General features: G+C 27.6%; 3 protein-coding genes across 3 annotated transcripts; 1 reads left to right on the top strand and 2 right to left on the bottom strand.

The window, feature by feature from the left end:
- Positions 1-17: 17 nt before the first annotated feature.
- LOC135121834 (uncharacterized) lies at positions 18-3,479 on the top strand. Its single transcript, XM_064046114.1, has 12 exons — positions 18-123; positions 431-529; positions 602-659; positions 948-1,060; positions 1,114-1,173; positions 1,299-1,391; positions 2,538-2,611; positions 2,678-2,737; positions 2,852-2,922; positions 2,975-3,043; positions 3,097-3,183; positions 3,249-3,479. The coding sequence occupies exons 6-12, from the start codon at positions 1,387-1,389 to the stop codon at positions 3,477-3,479; spliced, it is 597 nt and encodes a 198-aa protein (XP_063902184.1). The 5' UTR covers positions 18-123; positions 431-529; positions 602-659; positions 948-1,060; positions 1,114-1,173; positions 1,299-1,386.
- LOC135121833 (uncharacterized) lies at positions 3,476-4,438 on the bottom strand. Its single transcript, XM_064046113.1, has 6 exons — positions 4,356-4,438; positions 4,205-4,290; positions 3,883-4,143; positions 3,769-3,826; positions 3,622-3,699; positions 3,476-3,558 (listed from the first exon to the last, which is right to left on the bottom strand). Exons 3-6 carry the CDS (start codon positions 4,024-4,026, stop codon positions 3,476-3,478), a joined length of 363 nt encoding a protein of 120 aa, XP_063902183.1. The 5' UTR covers positions 4,027-4,143; positions 4,205-4,290; positions 4,356-4,438.
- Positions 4,439-4,496: 58 nt separating this feature from the next.
- On the bottom strand, positions 4,497-15,402 carry LOC135121832 (uncharacterized). Its single transcript, XM_064046111.1, has 33 exons — positions 15,336-15,402; positions 15,186-15,249; positions 15,055-15,124; positions 14,879-14,925; positions 14,704-14,814; positions 14,086-14,142; positions 13,296-13,379; positions 11,550-11,657; positions 11,212-11,301; positions 9,812-9,873; positions 8,728-8,896; positions 8,572-8,667; positions 8,408-8,504; positions 8,273-8,342; positions 8,039-8,218; positions 7,759-7,843; positions 7,611-7,710; positions 7,477-7,558; positions 7,028-7,419; positions 6,874-6,973; positions 6,765-6,823; positions 6,652-6,704; positions 6,507-6,593; positions 6,370-6,453; positions 6,153-6,320; positions 5,986-6,099; positions 5,667-5,930; positions 5,446-5,602; positions 5,295-5,396; positions 5,204-5,244; positions 5,046-5,150; positions 4,787-4,980; positions 4,497-4,584 (listed from the first exon to the last, which is right to left on the bottom strand). The coding sequence occupies exons 6-33, from the start codon at positions 14,125-14,127 to the stop codon at positions 4,497-4,499; spliced, it is 3,273 nt and encodes a 1,090-aa protein (XP_063902181.1). The 5' UTR covers positions 14,128-14,142; positions 14,704-14,814; positions 14,879-14,925; positions 15,055-15,124; positions 15,186-15,249; positions 15,336-15,402.
- Between the last annotated feature and the right edge of the window lie 1,496 nt (positions 15,403-16,898).

The following is a 16,898-nucleotide window of genomic DNA, read 5'->3' as shown; positions in this document are numbered from 1 at the left end:
AGTTTTAGTATAATTAATGTAATTATGCAAATCGAAGCTCTACGAAAGCCTCTTTTCCACTTAACAATTGTTGGCGCAGAGCCCGATTTACAGAGTAAAACCATCAACTTTTGTTTGCAAAAGGTAAACTCTTTTTTATTAAACACTTTTAAAAAGAGCAGTTTTTAACACAAACATTTATAAAAGATTTTTAATTAAAGTTTAATAGCACTAATAGTTATCCCACAATTTAAATTTTTTTAGTTTTACAAGAGATTATATATATATTATATAATTAAAAAATCTTAATAAAGTGAAACAAAGTTAATTTTGTTATTACTATTATGTGAGTGTTGTAATTTTTGAATTTAATTATAGAAAGTCTTTCTTATACATAATTGAACGAACATTATAAAATTTATACATTTAATTTTTTTTAACTCTGTTGCAGAAAGTGCTGCTTAGTAAAAAAGTGTACAAACATAAGTTTATTCGAAATTTTGAGGAATTCAAAGCGCTTCACGATGGACTAGTGGATTTTTTTTGGAAGGTCTTTTTATATTGCGAAAGTCATCAATTTATAGGAAAGTGTGAAAAGTTTATCAAATTTTTGCTTCCACAGATTCTTATTCCAGCTTTACCAAAAAAGCCTTCTTTCCGATTTTTAAAGGATTTAGATTGTATTTCGTTTTAATTTTCTATTTTACCTAAAAGTTTCTTTGTATATAATTATAATTAATTATTAAGTTTCATATATTTATTATTAAAAAAGTTTATATATACAATATAAATACTTTTTTTTAAAAAATATATTAATGCTTGTCGTATTATACTAAAAACATATTTTTTTGATTTTAATTTTGAATTATTATTTCAATTTTAATTAATTTTTTATAAAAAAGTTTTGTTTTTTATTTTATTTTATTTTTTCATGTTTTTAAGTTTTCCATATAAACTTTTTCAATAAGATGTAGAGGAATACAAGCTGGCACTCAATGTTTTTTTAGTTCGTATTCAAAATGTCGACGAACTATTAGATTCTCTTTTGCTTAGGAAATTTTGTGATCCGCATCTTCTTGAGGTCCAATTATATTTTTCGAGTAAAATTTATTTAAAAATTTAATAAAAATTTAGTTTTTGCATACAGCTGATCGTCGGATTGGCTTTTCCTCGGATCCGTCCTTTTTGCTACAAGTAAACTTTTTTTTAATTGCTACTCAAATTAATTTTGAAATTATTTAAAATTCTAATTTCATAGATTTTTGAAAATTATTTCAATTTTTAACTTTATTTTTTTTTTAAAATCTTTTTTCTAATAGAAATTTGCGAAAACTTTATCTTTTTTTCATCGTTCAAGCCAAAGTGGCATTCTTTGTAATCCAAAATTTCTAAATATTCCCGATAAAAATGAGGTACTTAAAATAAATGTTTTTTTATAAAACCTTTAAATTATAAAATTATCTAAATTTTGTTAAAATCCTTTTTTTTCCAAATCGATAACTTTTTAAAAATTTTTAGTCAAAGTTAATTAAGAATCCTGTTTAACGTATAAATTTAATTTTAAAAATCAAAATATCTTTTTAGCAATTTCCTTTTTTCGTATTTTCTTTTGAAAATTAATTTTATCATCAATTTTTTTATAAAACATTTTTTAATTGTGTAACAATAAATTATTTTTTAAAGAAATCAAGCGTGGGAACCTATTATTTATTTTACTTTTAAGGACTACAGTTTTCTCACACAAAAAGATTTTATTAAAATCCTAATTCCTTTAATTATCTCTAACAAACTATAAAAGTAAAACTTACAACAGAAGGCGGTTATAAATAAAACAGGAGTTATTATTTACTAGGAAATTTAAATTTCTTAAAGAAAAGATAATATAGAAAAAAGAATTGAATCTTAACAGTTCTAGCCCTATAGGAGATTTTACGGTAGTATGAAAGCGAACATTATAATTTTATCAAAATTATATGCCAGCCACAAAAAAAGTAGAAAAACAGATCTTATCTGTATTTGTAAGATTTAGGTGATTTGCTTTTGAACACGAGTTAAATATTTTCAGCCAATTTTAATTATAGGCGTAGGATTTATATAAACTGTAAAAGTAATTATTTCTTCAAGGGCGGCCACGAAAATAATTTTAGCCCACTCTATGTAAATTTTTCTGATTGAAATCAACTAAGCAAAAATTGATTTTGAAAATGTAATACGCACAAAAAAAAGTTGCAAAATTTTCGGGGAATAAACAAATCAAGTAAATTTTAAATAGATGTTAGAGGTGGGAACGAAACTGCTGGAAAGCTGAAGTCCAATATTGATAATATAATAAGATTTCTATATTAATATAATTATTATGAAGTATAACACTTTCGAATATATAATAGATGAGCTTTATATAAAGTTTTAAATCAAATTAGTAACTCATTGCTCCCGCCACACATTTTAGGCGTTTACTAGATACGAGAAATAAACTTTACTAGTACATCTTTAATTCTTACAATAAACATTTAACTTTTCTGTATTATATTATATTATAAATTTTTCTTTTTTTCCAGTACGATGCCATCTTTGAAAAAATTTTATTGGTGCAAACCAACTTTAAGGCGTTGGACACCTTATTTGAGCAAAAGTTAGAATTCTCGCAAAGTAATTTTTTTTAGGGTATTGAAAACTCTCTACTTTCTATGTAATTAAGGAATAATGCGGAGTTACACGGCCATCTCCAACTATTTGACTTCATTATTGCAAGATATCGGTAAACGCTCCAAAAAATAGTTTTACTTTTAAGTTAATTTCAACTTGCATTTTAAAAAAACGTAGTAAAGTTTTTTAAAAAAAGTTTATCAAACTTTTCCTTTTTTTTAATTAGAGCATCCTACGAGCGCAATGGAATATTTCTCTCGCCATTACGCATCTCTATGCGATCTTCAAAATAGACAAGTTTCGCACAATGTCGTTTCTGTTTTTTTGCTAATCTCATTATTTTCTGCAGGAAAAAACAGTTCAGTTCTGTTTGGGCAGCTGTATTTCTCAAACCTATCAAAACTTCGAAAACATGAAAGTATTTCTCTCATTGGCTCTCTTATAAATTACATGCGACAATGCTCTATCCAGCCAATAATGAACCACCGCACAGTTGCTCTAATAAAATTCCGCAAAGTTTATTGGCGGTGCGCAGAAGACACGCACCAATTACCAAAGGTCTTCTTCCTTTTTTTTATTGTACTTACAGTAGTCTTAAATTATTTTTTCCTTTTTCTTTCCAGGGAAATCAGCTAAAGGAGGAGTACTGCGAGGCCAGCAAGTGCATGAGCCGAAACTGGCAAGAACTGCAGGACTACAGCGAGAAGCATTTAGTGAAAAATATAAAAATTTTTATTGCACAACAACTACAGCTCGAGGGGGGGAAGTTGTCGTATTTGCAAAAGGCGCTGGAGGAGGTTGCACTGACCAGCGCCGCCTCACGAGAATTTAATAAAGCACGTGATAAAAATTAGCAAAGTTTTATTATTTTTGCATTTCCAGAAGTGTCGAGGTCCTCTTCCTCAACCACGTGGTGGTGGTACTGGGCGTTTCCTGTTAAGTAGATGCAAATGTATCTAGTAAGCGCGACCGTGCGAAAATAAAAAAAAATCCAACCAAACTTTCTTTTGTACTTCATAAACACGCGGTTTACGCGTGTCCCAGTAAAAAGATCCCAGGAGAAGCCCCGTGTTCCTGCCATAGAGAAAAACAGTCTTTTCCCAGCGGGCAGGAGACACCCAAAAAATGCCCGGTGGGCTATACCTTTATCGATAGTCACGTCATATGAATTAACTACTTCCACGCTAAGTATATTGGGATGCTAAGTCAGTGTGAGCGTGCATGACAACTTTTAAATTTAAGCTAATCAAAGTTTACTCCAGAGCCCGCTAAAAGGTCTCCGTGTGGAACTTTAAAGGCCAGCGAAGTTTGATGACTGTCCGGGAAAAGCAGACGGTGGATATATAAGAACTCGATCGGCAGGTCGGTTAAAATGCGCTTCAAACTCATAAGAAAACTCATCCGCTAAATGGTTAACAAAAATATATATATTTAAAGAAAAGAAGAATTTTAATAAAAAGTCCAGCCCTTTCCTTCTCCGTTGAATTCTGAATATCACTGAAAGCGTCCATTACGAAGCTGGAATAAAAATAAGGCGAGTGGTGCAAAGATCAGTTTGCTCCAATAAGAGCAAAAGGACCAAAGAAGGTCCAAAACTTTCAAGCATAGGAGATGGTCGGCGGTGCCAAAGCCAATCAGAAGCTTCTTCAGCAACAGGCATAGGACCTAAAGAAAGCAAGAGTTAACAATTGCCTTGCACCACCCGCCATGGAGACTGTCCGAAGACTCACATGGAGCCACTCGTGGCATCTGCATTGCTGCTGTTTCTTAACTATACAGGACAACAGGACGCCAAGTAAGTCCACACGGAAAGCCACGCCTGCCAGGGCGAGTCATTTGGAAAGAGCGAAACAGTGCTGAGGCGGATGAAATTATATGCCTTTATGCTGTGTGACGGGAAGAGGGTCAGAGGTGTCCTTAACGTACAAAAGAAACTGTTCCAATAGAAAAATAGAGAATCTGTAGAGTGAAGGTTATTTACTATTTTCGCTTATTTCCAACTTCCGTATATAAATATTTATAATAATTATAAATTATTTTATATTTTTTTAACAATTTTAATTTATTTATTATTATTTTGTGTAACTTTTATTTATTTATTGTTATATCTTTACAGTCGCACAGCAAAAATAAGTAAATGGGGAAGAACACAAAAATGCACTTTATTTTCAACTCCTCGCTATTTTGTAAGCAGAAAGCAAGCAGTTTAGTGTACGGTAGCTCTAATTCTAATGAAAATGGCTCCTCTGCCGTCGCACTGCCCGAGAGCGCTTGCTGGAGAGGAGAGAGTGCCCACCAACGGGGCGCGCCACATGCTAAGATCCGAGTGGCTTCGGCAATAATGCAATGTTGCAGCTAAAGGCCGATTGGATAGGATACTTAAAAGAAAATGGGATATTATTGGCGAGCAGGGAAACCACCTTCGAGGGCAGACTCAGTAAAAGAGGGGCAAGTGGTTTGCCCTCGGGGACAGCCCAGGCGTCTTGGCGCAATTTTTCAAGAACAAGTGTAGCAGCCAATAAAAACTGAGAAGCGCACACATGAGAATCGCTAACTAATCACTTATAGTCAGACATGCCTGAGCTTCTTCGGAGGCCTTGTCCCATTCGTCACAGATCACTTATAATAATAATAATGAATAAAACAACAACATTAATAAAGTCATGCACATTTCAGTTCTGCAGCGCAAAAGCACAGAGTCCACTTGTCCAGGCGGGCAAACTCCTCCTTTAAACGAATAAGAGGATCCATTTTTTCGACTTCACCAATAACTGAAGACCAGAAAATAACAACCAACACGTGCACTTGAAAACCCTTTACCCCATGAGCTTTTTTCGTAATGTAGCACATGCGCCACGGTGATAAGCGCAGAAGAAGGCGGCTTTCTGCGAAAAGCAGAGTTGAGGGCATCAGTGTGCAGCAAGCAATAACCCCGCACGTGGTCGTCAGCAAGCAGGTGGCAGAGTAGCTCATTGATCTTTGAGAAATCACAAAGTTATGTAGAGAATTTAAATAAGAGAAAAAAAGCGAAGAAAAGTTACATGGGTAAGCAAGGCGTCCGGCTTAGCACATTTGCGTAAGCGGCATAATTCGGCTACAAGCAACACGAGGGCAGCAGGTTCCAAAGAACGTCGAGCAGCTTGAAAACAAAGTCTGTCCCGGCTCGATTCGAGTGGTAAATCCACCACGTGGGATTCCACATGGAGAGTTTTAACTAATAAGAGGCCGCCACGGACAGCTTGGAGGTCTGTATCGGCATCAGTAATCACCTGATTGGTCAACGACCGAATGAGCTCGACAAGCACCTGTTTTTCATAAATACTGTAGAGTGGGCAGTAATAAAAGCGCGCCCTATAACACCTCTTCGGTGAGGTCGGACAAAGACAGACAAATTTTTCCGCAGAGACCAACCAGAAAAAGGCCCAATATGAACCAATCAGCGACCGGCGAGGGTGGGTGGGAGAGAAGTAACTTCTTTATTAGGCACCAATTAGCATCGAGGAGAATTTAAACAAGCCAAGCTTCACTTTTAAGCACTCGAGTATAGTGGCATTCAGCCAATGATTTTCGTTGATGACCGCACAAACAGCACACCATTGGTAAATTTTTTTTACTGACTCTTTTGAACTGCTCCAATCAAAGTGACATATTTTCTGTAAAAGTTGAGCAAAGAAGTGACGTGCCGCCCATTTCTGCTAAAAAAAAATAACTATAACGATAATAATTGTGAAAAGCAATAACCACGTTGCAGACGCGAATGACAGAATTCTTATTGGCTGGGAGAGAAGGGAAGAGGCTTAAAAGTTCCTCAGAAAAAAGCGCAGAACGCTAAAAAATAGCTTCATTAAAAAAGTAAGTCATCGCAGAAGAAAAAATTATACCTGAGAAACACGTGGGACCTCGCCCTCGTCAAGCGGATGGAGGTCGTCCTGGTCAAAAACTTCCTGTCGTAATAGGAGTCGCACCTTCTGATAGGCTACAGAGTACCAGCAGACTGGAATACACAGAAAAAAATTTTGGCCCAACCTGGCCAATGGGAGCGCTAAGCCATTTTGCAGCGCTTTCCACCGTAGAGAAGCCTTTTTTTATGAGGACAGTATAAGAAAAAGCAGCGACGGCTATTTTAATTGGTTACAAACTTTTAGCAACAGCGGCGAATAGGCGTTGATGAACGTCTATCGACGTGGCCAATGCGCGCCTTAAGATTTTTAAGTAACCAATGATAAAAACTAGTGCTATAAAAGCTACCAATTAGTCGATAATGCCGCCGTAATTACTAAATGAACGTCGGGAGAGCTCGTGTGGGCAACCAGAAGCTCCAAGCAGGAAAAAAGGACGGAAAAGTCGTCTGCCACTTGTAAAAAACCAACCAAAAAGCACCAAAAAAATAACCAAAACGAACTCAACGCTGAAATAATGAGTAGAAGCTCCGATAATTGGTCAAGGAAACACCAATCATATCTAACTATATAATCCTCATTAGCGAGACGCTCTTGAAGACAAGCGTGTATCCACGCGGATATATCGCGCTGGTAAAGGCAAGGCAACTCCATAATGCTGTTTACTAAAAGCGGTCCATTAGTTTCATTATTTTCAGAGCACTTGCTTTCCGTGCTGTGGTTGGTCATATTTTCATAGAATTTACGGTAGTAATTGAAATAATAATGAATTGGAAGCATCAAAGGAGGAGTGTCGCCGCCGGAAAGAGAATTTATATACTGCTCAACGGCGCAGGAAAGCAGGACGGCGGAAGAGCAGTCGTCCGAGAGAAGTGATTGGTCGAATAGAAGACACCTGCCGGCGGGCAACCCTAAGAAAAATTCACGGAAGGGGGTGTATAGAGACGAAAACCTTCGCAGGTTTCTCGCATACGCATCCGCCGAATAGCAGGGAAGCGCCTGGACAAATCGCCAATGAAAAGAGCTCTGCAGCACTGATGTAAAATTTTGAGTGCACCCACTTTCCCCCCAACAAAGTGGATAAACTTTTCTTGTTGCAAGTGATAAGTCTTGACATGTACGCGAGGTAGTCAAACAGGCCTTCTCTTACGAAATCTCCAAAAAGTTCGACAAGTTGGGCGAACTCCTGTAGCATTTTTTTAGTGCATAATCAATAAATATTATGAAAATTGACTTCGATTGATTGCATGCACTCATCTTTATATTTTTCTAAAAAGTCGTACAGAAGAGCATGCAAGAAGAGCGACGGCGCTTTTTTTCTTATGAATACCAAAAATAATAATGGTTAGAAATTGGCCAATCAGCAATGTTCGATTATTTTTTTATATCAGATGTTAATATTGCTAAGCAATCATAAAAAACTTATTCATTATTACTTTTCAAAAAAAGGCTTTTGCTTGTTACTATTTCTTATATTTATTATTATAATAAACGTGGCCAATTGCGAAACCAACTTTAGCAGCAGTAGCAAATAGACAGCCACGAGCCGGCGAGATGCGCCAATGCGGTGAGAAATAGTTGCCCAGCGGCACAATAAAAATAGCGACGCGTCCACATGGCTGGCCAAAGAGTCGCTCTGCTGATCATGCGGAAAGATAATCCCGAACAAATCTTCCAGAGAACGAGAAGCGTCTCTAAAAAAAAGATTTCCAGAACCATAAAAAATATATTTTTCATATATAGAAGACCCGCGCGTTTCGCAGGAAGAAAAGCAGTCCAACGCGGATAACTTCAAAAGTTCTTTAAATTCAGAACTTTCTTGAAATTTTAAAATTAATTTAAAAATAAAATCACAAAATGAGAAATTAAATTTTTTTAAGAACCTTCTAATAATAAATCTTTGGAAAATAATAATAATGAGCGACGCTCAATAGCACGAACGGATTCCTCAAAAGTTAGTTGTAAGCATTTTTGAATAGGCTAATAATAATTACAATAAGAATAATGATAATCATAATAACAACAAGAATAACAGTAATAATAATACAGTAGAAAAATCTGGAAGCCAATCCAAGTTTGATATACGAAAATCACTTTCCAGCGCAAATCCAACAAACGCTGTTGGAAACATCACGACGAGAAACTTAACAATCGGCAAATAAAATAATGAATAGTCAACCAAAAAGAAAAAATACGTGGAGACCTGCACAAGTAAAAAAGCCAAGCGGCCCACGCCACGCGGATCATTCGAGGAAAAAAGTTTAAGCAGACGAGTGCATGCCAAAAATAAACGGCGGGATTGGGATCGCCGAGGAGCAAAGTACGGCAAAAAGTCCAGTAGGGAGCGCAATAGAAGAATACAAAGTTGAAAGCTGCACGGAAAATATATTCAAAAAACATACTGAAGCAAGGAAATAGTATAAATATAGAAAATAGAAGTAAAATAAGTCAGAAGTCAATAATATAATGACAAAAAAGGTTTTTACATAGTAAATACAATATCTTTTAGCAGATATTTTTATAAAAGCATATACTTTGCTATACCTTTTTTAATGCTCGTTATAATTTTTTGTTAATAATTATTATATTTTTTATTATATTATTTTTATTATAATTCTAAAAAAAAAATTGACTTTTTTTTTGTATTTTATTATAATTATTATTTTAGAAACTTTATTTTCTGTTTATATTTTTTTATTGTATTTTTATTATAATTACTTAAAAACTTATTTTTTCGTTTTATATATTTATTATTAAATGATTATTATAATTACTATAATAAAAAACTTTTTTTATATATTTCTTGTTATATTTTTATTGTAATCATTAAGTTATAAACTTATTTTCTGTATATATATTATTATTATTGTTAATATTTTAATAATCTTTTCTCTGTATATACATTTTTTATTATATCTACTATTTTATAAACTTTCTTACTATGTATATTTTTTATTGTGATTATATGATTATTATTTTAAAAACTTTTTTCTATATATATTTTATTATATTTTTATTATAATTATTATTTTAAAAACTTTTTTTGAATATTTTTTTTATTATATTTTTATTATCTGAAAAACTTTTTCCATTATATTTTTATATATATTATTAATAGTTATAAAACTATTTTTCTATATATATTTTTTTTAATACCATTTTATTATAACTATTATTTTAAAAACTTTCTTTCGTGTATTTTTATTTTTTTTCTATTTTTTATATTAATAATATATTTTTAATAAAACTTTCTTATTTATATAAAATCAATTTATTTATAAATAAACTCATCAGCGGTAGCAAGTTTATCGATGAACCAATTGAGAAGCACGTCAGGAGAAGTCAAGCCCTTAAAGAAAAAGTTTCTCTTAATGAGTTCAAAATTACAAACAAAAAAAACTTTTTATAAAAAGTTTATTTCATTAAGAATTAAAAAAATAGAAAATAAAAAGTTCATTCCAAGGAGATTCAAGAATTTAAAAAAAAAAATTTAAAAATTTAAAAATTCAAATCAACGAGATTTAAAAGTTTTTTTTTAAAAAAAAAGCAAATTATATAAAAATTTCATCTTTTTTAAGAATTGAAATATTAAAAAATATATATATTAAAATAATAAATTTTTTTTAGTGAGATTCAAAATATTTAGAAAAAAGTAAAAAAATCTTAAAAAGCTTAATTCATTTAAAATCAGATATAGAAAAAATATATATATGAAAAATATATAAATATAAAAAACGGGGGAAAAAAATTTTAGAAAAAGTTCATCTCAGTGAAAATCATAATATAAAAAAAATAAAAAGTTCAATTCAATGACTGGAATTTTTTTTAATAAAAAGTTCATTTCATTGAGAATCAAAATCAAAAAATATATATATATATAAAGTAATTAAAGAATGAGAATCAACAAAATTTATAATTTTCAATGAGAAATTTTTATAAGAAAAGTTAAAAATCTAAATATAAAAATACAAAATTTTTTTATTTCGATAAAAATTAAAATTTGATAAAAAAAATTTAAAAAGTTTGTTTCATTGAGAATCAAAATATAAAAAAAAATATAAAAAAAGTTTTTTTTAAGAGAAGCAAAATAAAATAAATCTAAAAAAATTAAAGGAAGTCCAGTTCAATAAAATTCAAAATTTTAAGGATAAAAAACTTTTATAAGTTTTATTTCCTTGAAATTCACAACTAAAAAAAAATAAAAAACTTAAAAAAAAAAATTCATCTCTTTGAGATTTTAAATTTAAATAAAAAAAATATATAAAGTTCTCAATAAATTTCAACTAAAATTCGAAATTTAAAAGAAAAATAGCAAATATATAAAAAAATGATAATCCCATTGAAAATCTAAATGTAGTAAAAATTTATAAGAAGCTTTAAACCAAATTTCGTTTCATTTAGCTTCAATAAAATAAAAAATTTTTAATATAATTCAAATTTAAAGAAAATAATAAACAAATAATAATAATAATAATAATAATAATAATAATTAACTAATTACAATTTAAAAATGAAGATTTAAATTTTTTGAAAAAGTTGCATCATATTGAGATTAAGATAAAAAAAAAAAGTGTATTAAAAACGCTTGAAAAATATTTATTTTAAAAAAATCAGAATTTAAAAAAAAAAATTTTTCTCCGAAAATTAAAATTTTTAAGAAATTAAAAAAAACTAATAAAAAGTAAACCTCTTTAGTTTGATGGCATAAAAAATAAAAAGTATAGTCAAATTTTTGAAGAAAAGAAGGTGGTCCTCTAGGAACAGCAACTTGTTTCATCTTTTAAAAAAAAATTAGCAGAATTTATTATAAAAAAATATATATATATATAAAAAATTCTTTTGCCACTCATCAATTATTATAACAATAAAAATTTAAATAATTTGAATTATTAATAAATTAGAAGTTGGCATCAACTTTTTCATACTTACAGATTTTATAAATTAAAAAAAATATTTTTAGGAGAAATCAATATTATAACAATTAAATTAAAAAGATAATATTATATAAATTTAATAATGATTTACTTGTTGAGCTAAGAGGCGCGTAATATAGCCAGTCCACTCGTCAAACACCTCAGCTTTAGTCCGATTTGGACGCGATCTTTTGCTAGTAATTTCGTGCTTTAAATGAATCTAAAAATAAAGTTGATGTTTCCAAAAAAAAATTTTAATTATAAAAACTAAAAATTGCATATTAAAAATTTAAATAATTAACTTTTATAAAAATTTTTATATCCATTATCATTTATTATATTAATAAACTTTTAATATTTTATTATTATTATTGATAAATTAATTTATTATTTGTCGTTTTACTAAATATTTAAGAGAAAAGAGATTTAAAGTTTGTAAAGTATTAAAAGTTTTGTCAACTTTCTTAATACACAATATTTTTAATGCTGTGATGTTATTTTACATTAATAAGTCGATAATATATATTTTTTGAAATAAGTAAGTATTGTTGCGAAAAATTTTTTTACTAAAAAATTATAATAATTTTCTATATACATTAAATTTGTAGAAATTTTTATTTTATCTTAATAAATTATTAAAATTTTATTATACATGTTCGATGCAGTGAATTTTTTTAATACAAAAAATTTTTTGGTAGTAGTTTTATTTTATATAAATAAATAAGAATTTTTTAATAAATATAAAAATTTCGACGCAGTAAATTTTTAATAAAATAAGATTTTTGTTGCAATAATTTTTTTTTTACATTATAATATTAAAAATTCTATATACATTTATAATTTTTGTAGGGATTTTTTCTTTAATATTAATAAAATGATTAAATTTATTCAATAATGACTAAATTTTAGTAGTAATTTTATTTTATAGAAATAAATTAATTAAAATGTTAACTACAGATAAAAATTATTAATGCAAGAATTTTTTTTATTAATAAACTTATTAGATTTTTTTAAAACATATAAAATTTTTGTTATAGTCATTTACAATATTGATTACTTAATATAAAATATTCGATGCCGTTATTTTTTTTAATATCAAATTTTTGGTATAGTAATCTTTTTTATTAAATTTATTATATTAAACATAAGAATTATTAACTGCAGTAATTTTTATAATTAATAAATTTATTAAATATAATCTTTCATGCAGTTATTTTATATATTAACTAATTCAATTACTAATTATTATTTATTTTTACTTGTTACGAATTTTTATTAGTTATTTGAAAAATATTAATGCGAATTGCTTTTATACATTATTAATTATTGTTATTTTTAAATTATACTTATTTTTATTATAATGTTATTAATTAATATTTTAAGTAAAATTTTCATGATTATTTTAATAATTTTTACATTTTTTCAAAGTTAGTTTTCAGTTATTAGTTTTCTTATTATTAATTTTTACTTGCTATTATGAATAATTATTAATTACTTTCATATTATTATATATTTTTACATTTTATTTATTTTTATTATGTTATTAATAATTAATAATTAGTTTAATAATAAGATTCTCATATAATAATTATTATTAATAAGTATTATTATTACTTATTTTTACAGGTTACTTATGATTATTAATCATAACTATTTTCATAGTTTATTATTTATTTTACCAGTTATAGAGTATTTTTTTCATACTATTATTATTATTTTTACGTGCTTCTGATTATTATTGATAACTATTTAATATTATTTATTTTTACTTGTATTTAATTATTATTAAGCATTTAAATAATATCATTAATTAGTTTCCTTGTTATTAACATCTATTATCAATATAAATAGAGACCACCTGAACTAACCAAGCCGCACGGATGAAGGGGATGCCGCGCTCGTAGAGAAGAGAAATGATGGACTCCGTTTTCAAAACAGGAGACTTAACAAAAGTTATATATAAAATTATATATATAAGAAAATAATTTCAATATAGATTTTAAAAAATTTATAAAAAATTATATATCTACATTTATAATTTATTTTTGAAATTAATTAAAGATATTACTAAAAAAAAATTAGAAAAAAATATAAAAACGAAAAATAAAAAAAGATATAATTTTAAAAATTATATATAAAAATATATTAAAAGCAAATAAAAATTTGATATACAAAAGAAAATAATTTATAAAATAAATTAAAGAAATATATAAAAAAATAATATTACAAAATATTAAAAGAAAAAAGTAATTTTAAAAGGAATTAGAGCAAAAAAATATTGTTATAAATACAATAAAAAAATTATGTAAAAAAAGTTTTTTATATAAAAGTTTATAAAAAATAAATTAAAAATTTTTAGAATGAATTAAAGAATTTATATTAATAATATAATTTTAAAATATATAAAATATATAAAATAATTTAACGAAATTATATAAAAAATTGAATAAACAATGAAAGGAAAACATAAAATTAAATTAAGGAATATATATTTTGAAAAATTTATAATAAACATATATATAAAAATTAATTTAAAAAATTTATATGGAAAATTATATATATAAATCAAGAAAACTTATTTTAGAATATTTAAATAATTATTTATTTAAAAAAAAACATAAAGAGTTTGTACATAAGAAATATAATACTTTCTTAGCGAGTTGAGGAATGGGAGCGCCAGATGCAAACATGTTTAGCCATTTAATCTAAATTTAAAAAAAAGGTTTTTATAGAAATTAAAAAGTTAATTTTTTAAAAAAATAATATAAAATTCTAAATTCTATTTAAAATGTGAATTAAAAAGTTAATTGCAATAAGCATAATGCTATTTAATATAAATTAAAGATGAGAATTACGTATTGTAAAAAAGTTTTTAATAAAATAGAAAGTTAAAATTAATTTTACCTAAAAAGTATACAAAATTAACTTAAATGAAAATAAAGATAACGAAACTTTGAAAAAAATTAAATAATTAATTTCTCTTTAAAGACAAATTTTAACCCATTTTCAAAATAAGAATTAGGTTATATAAAAAAATTTTAAGTAAAATCAAAAAAAATAAATTTCTTTAAAGTATATACACTTTAACCTGAATTATAATTGCTAATTACAATAATTAAATAAGTAAAACTAAATCAAAATTTTTTTAATAGAAATATTTTTTATAATTTGATTTAAATTTTATATCTAAGTTAACTTTTAAGAAGGAAAGAAGTTTATTTCGTTAGAAGCTTTGACCATTATATTAATTAATAAAATAAATTTACCACGGACTCCTCTTTGGCTAAATTATGCTGGCGGGGCGGTAACTCCTTTAAATCTACAAGCTTGTTTTTTTGATGATGAAGTTTTCGTAGAACTTTATAATTTGCTATAATCTTTTATTAATGAACAGCAATAATAATTTAAAAATCAAAAAAAAATTATATAATAATATGAAACCTTTTCAGCTAAGTCAGAAGAATTCTTTATAAGAAACCGTGCTGTTCCTATAAAATAAATGAAAAAGATTAGTTTCCTATAAAGCCAATATAATTCTAATAAAGATTTATATTGCTTCTTCAAGATATTTTATATATTTTTATTTATAAAAAGTTTTATTCTCTATGAAGGTAAACCCGAAGATTCTTCACCAACTACAACGGGATACTCATAACCTTTTTGAATCGTTTGAGAATTTAAGCTATCCTGAAGTGGAGTATAATTATATAATTGTTACAATAAATTTAATTATTAAATTTTTCATTACTTCCAAAGAAGATCCAATAAGCGGGTATACATCGGGTATACATATTGATTTTGTGTGCTTAAAGCTTAAATATTTAATAGAAAAAACCGAAGAAAAATTGAAAAAGACATAAGAATGAAAGTAAAAAAAAAAAAGTAAAAATTTGAGAACCCCAAAGCCTTTGTAGGTTCCTCACAAAACTCATTCCTTCTTTCAAAAACAGTATAACGGCCTTTACGGTTAGGAAGCATCGAGGCTATGCTCGCTTCTTCTTAAGATTAAGAAGTAAGAAAGAAAGTGCTAAATAACACAGCGTCGGGGTTAAACATAATAGTTTTTAAGTTTCTTATGGGTTAGGAATTAATATATAAATATAATTTTTATCAGAGCCACAGGAGCCCTTAACTTAAAACTCATACCCTTCATTTTTAGGTTAAGTATATTTATAATTATATTTTAAGTGAGAACGAGTTTAATTATGACTGTAAACTTTTTTCTTTAGCAATTGTTTAATATATAGCTTGCAGTTAATCTATTTAGTATTTTTACGGATAATCTAGAGTAAAAGCTTATCAGTAACAACTAAATTATCCTACACGTAACCTTAGTAATAGCACACTTAATTAAACAAACTTTTTCGATATTCACTGTTAGAAAATTGTAATAAAAGCCGATAAACTTTCAGAAATCGTGTGACGGTACACCACGAAATTAAGAAAAAAGTAACTGTCTTTATTAAAGCTTATGGTCTGCGAAGCATTTTCATTTTTGCAAGTTTGAGATCTACTTATATATTTATAAAAGTTGCCAGCCATCTATATTTTATTTACATTATAAATGTGAACTATTATTATTCGAATTAACACTTAAACTTTCCGCAAACAGTTTTTATGTTAAAATATATGCTAGTTATATAATAGTAAATAACTAAGTTTATGTACCGGGTTTTTGTTTAGCATAATAAGCTATATTTTTTTTGAAAAGTAAGTGTTTCGTTGAATGAATCTTCTTGACTCATGCAAACCGTTTGTTTGTTAGTGTGTATATTATTTTTATTCTTGTTAATGAATTTAACTGCATGGACTTACTTTCATTAGTGGCTTTGCTAAGGGTGCACTACCTTCTCTGGAAACTATTTTATATAAATTCTTAATGTTTTCGCGAAGTATTTTATTATTACAAGCACTGACTGCATTTGAACTTATTCTTTATCGTTCATTACGTACAATAGTCTTTTTTTTAAATAAAAAAAATTGTATGGTAAGAGTTATTATGGAAGCTCATAAGGTGGTGCATCTCGCCAGATACTTTCAAGCATATTAGTTATTAGCTTCTATTTTAACTTGCATAAATAGTCTGTGAAGAAGTACTATCCTTATACTTCTATAAATGTTTAACAACAGTAGGTTTCTGCTTTAAAATTTTAAATCGTGTAACAACTTATACTATGGATGTAACAATCATCTCCATATTCTACCGAATACGTTTTTTATTTTAATTAAATCGCTTAAGCCAATATTTGTTTCATTTAAAGGTAGCGCCGCAGTAAATTAGTCAGCCCGAATTTTGAATGGCTCGTTTAATATTTATTTGTTATTATAATAAACTCGTCTAAAGAAAGAACGTAGTTGAAACTGAAGTGTCCTTACTCCTTCAACTAATGTACACAGTCGCACAAATTTAGGTCTTACATATTTAGTAATATTATAAGGATCGTTGGAAGTTTAAATCTTA

This window comes from Zophobas morio, unplaced genomic scaffold, assembly GCF_036711695.1.
Source record: "Zophobas morio isolate AGI-343-1 ecotype UQ-CSIRO unplaced genomic scaffold, CSIRO_AGI_Zmor_V1 ptg000736l, whole genome shotgun sequence".
Lineage (NCBI taxonomy): Eukaryota > Metazoa > Arthropoda > Insecta > Coleoptera > Tenebrionidae > Zophobas > Zophobas morio.
Note: the sequence above shows the minus strand (reverse complement) of the source record. Positions and strands in the feature narration are given on the sequence as shown.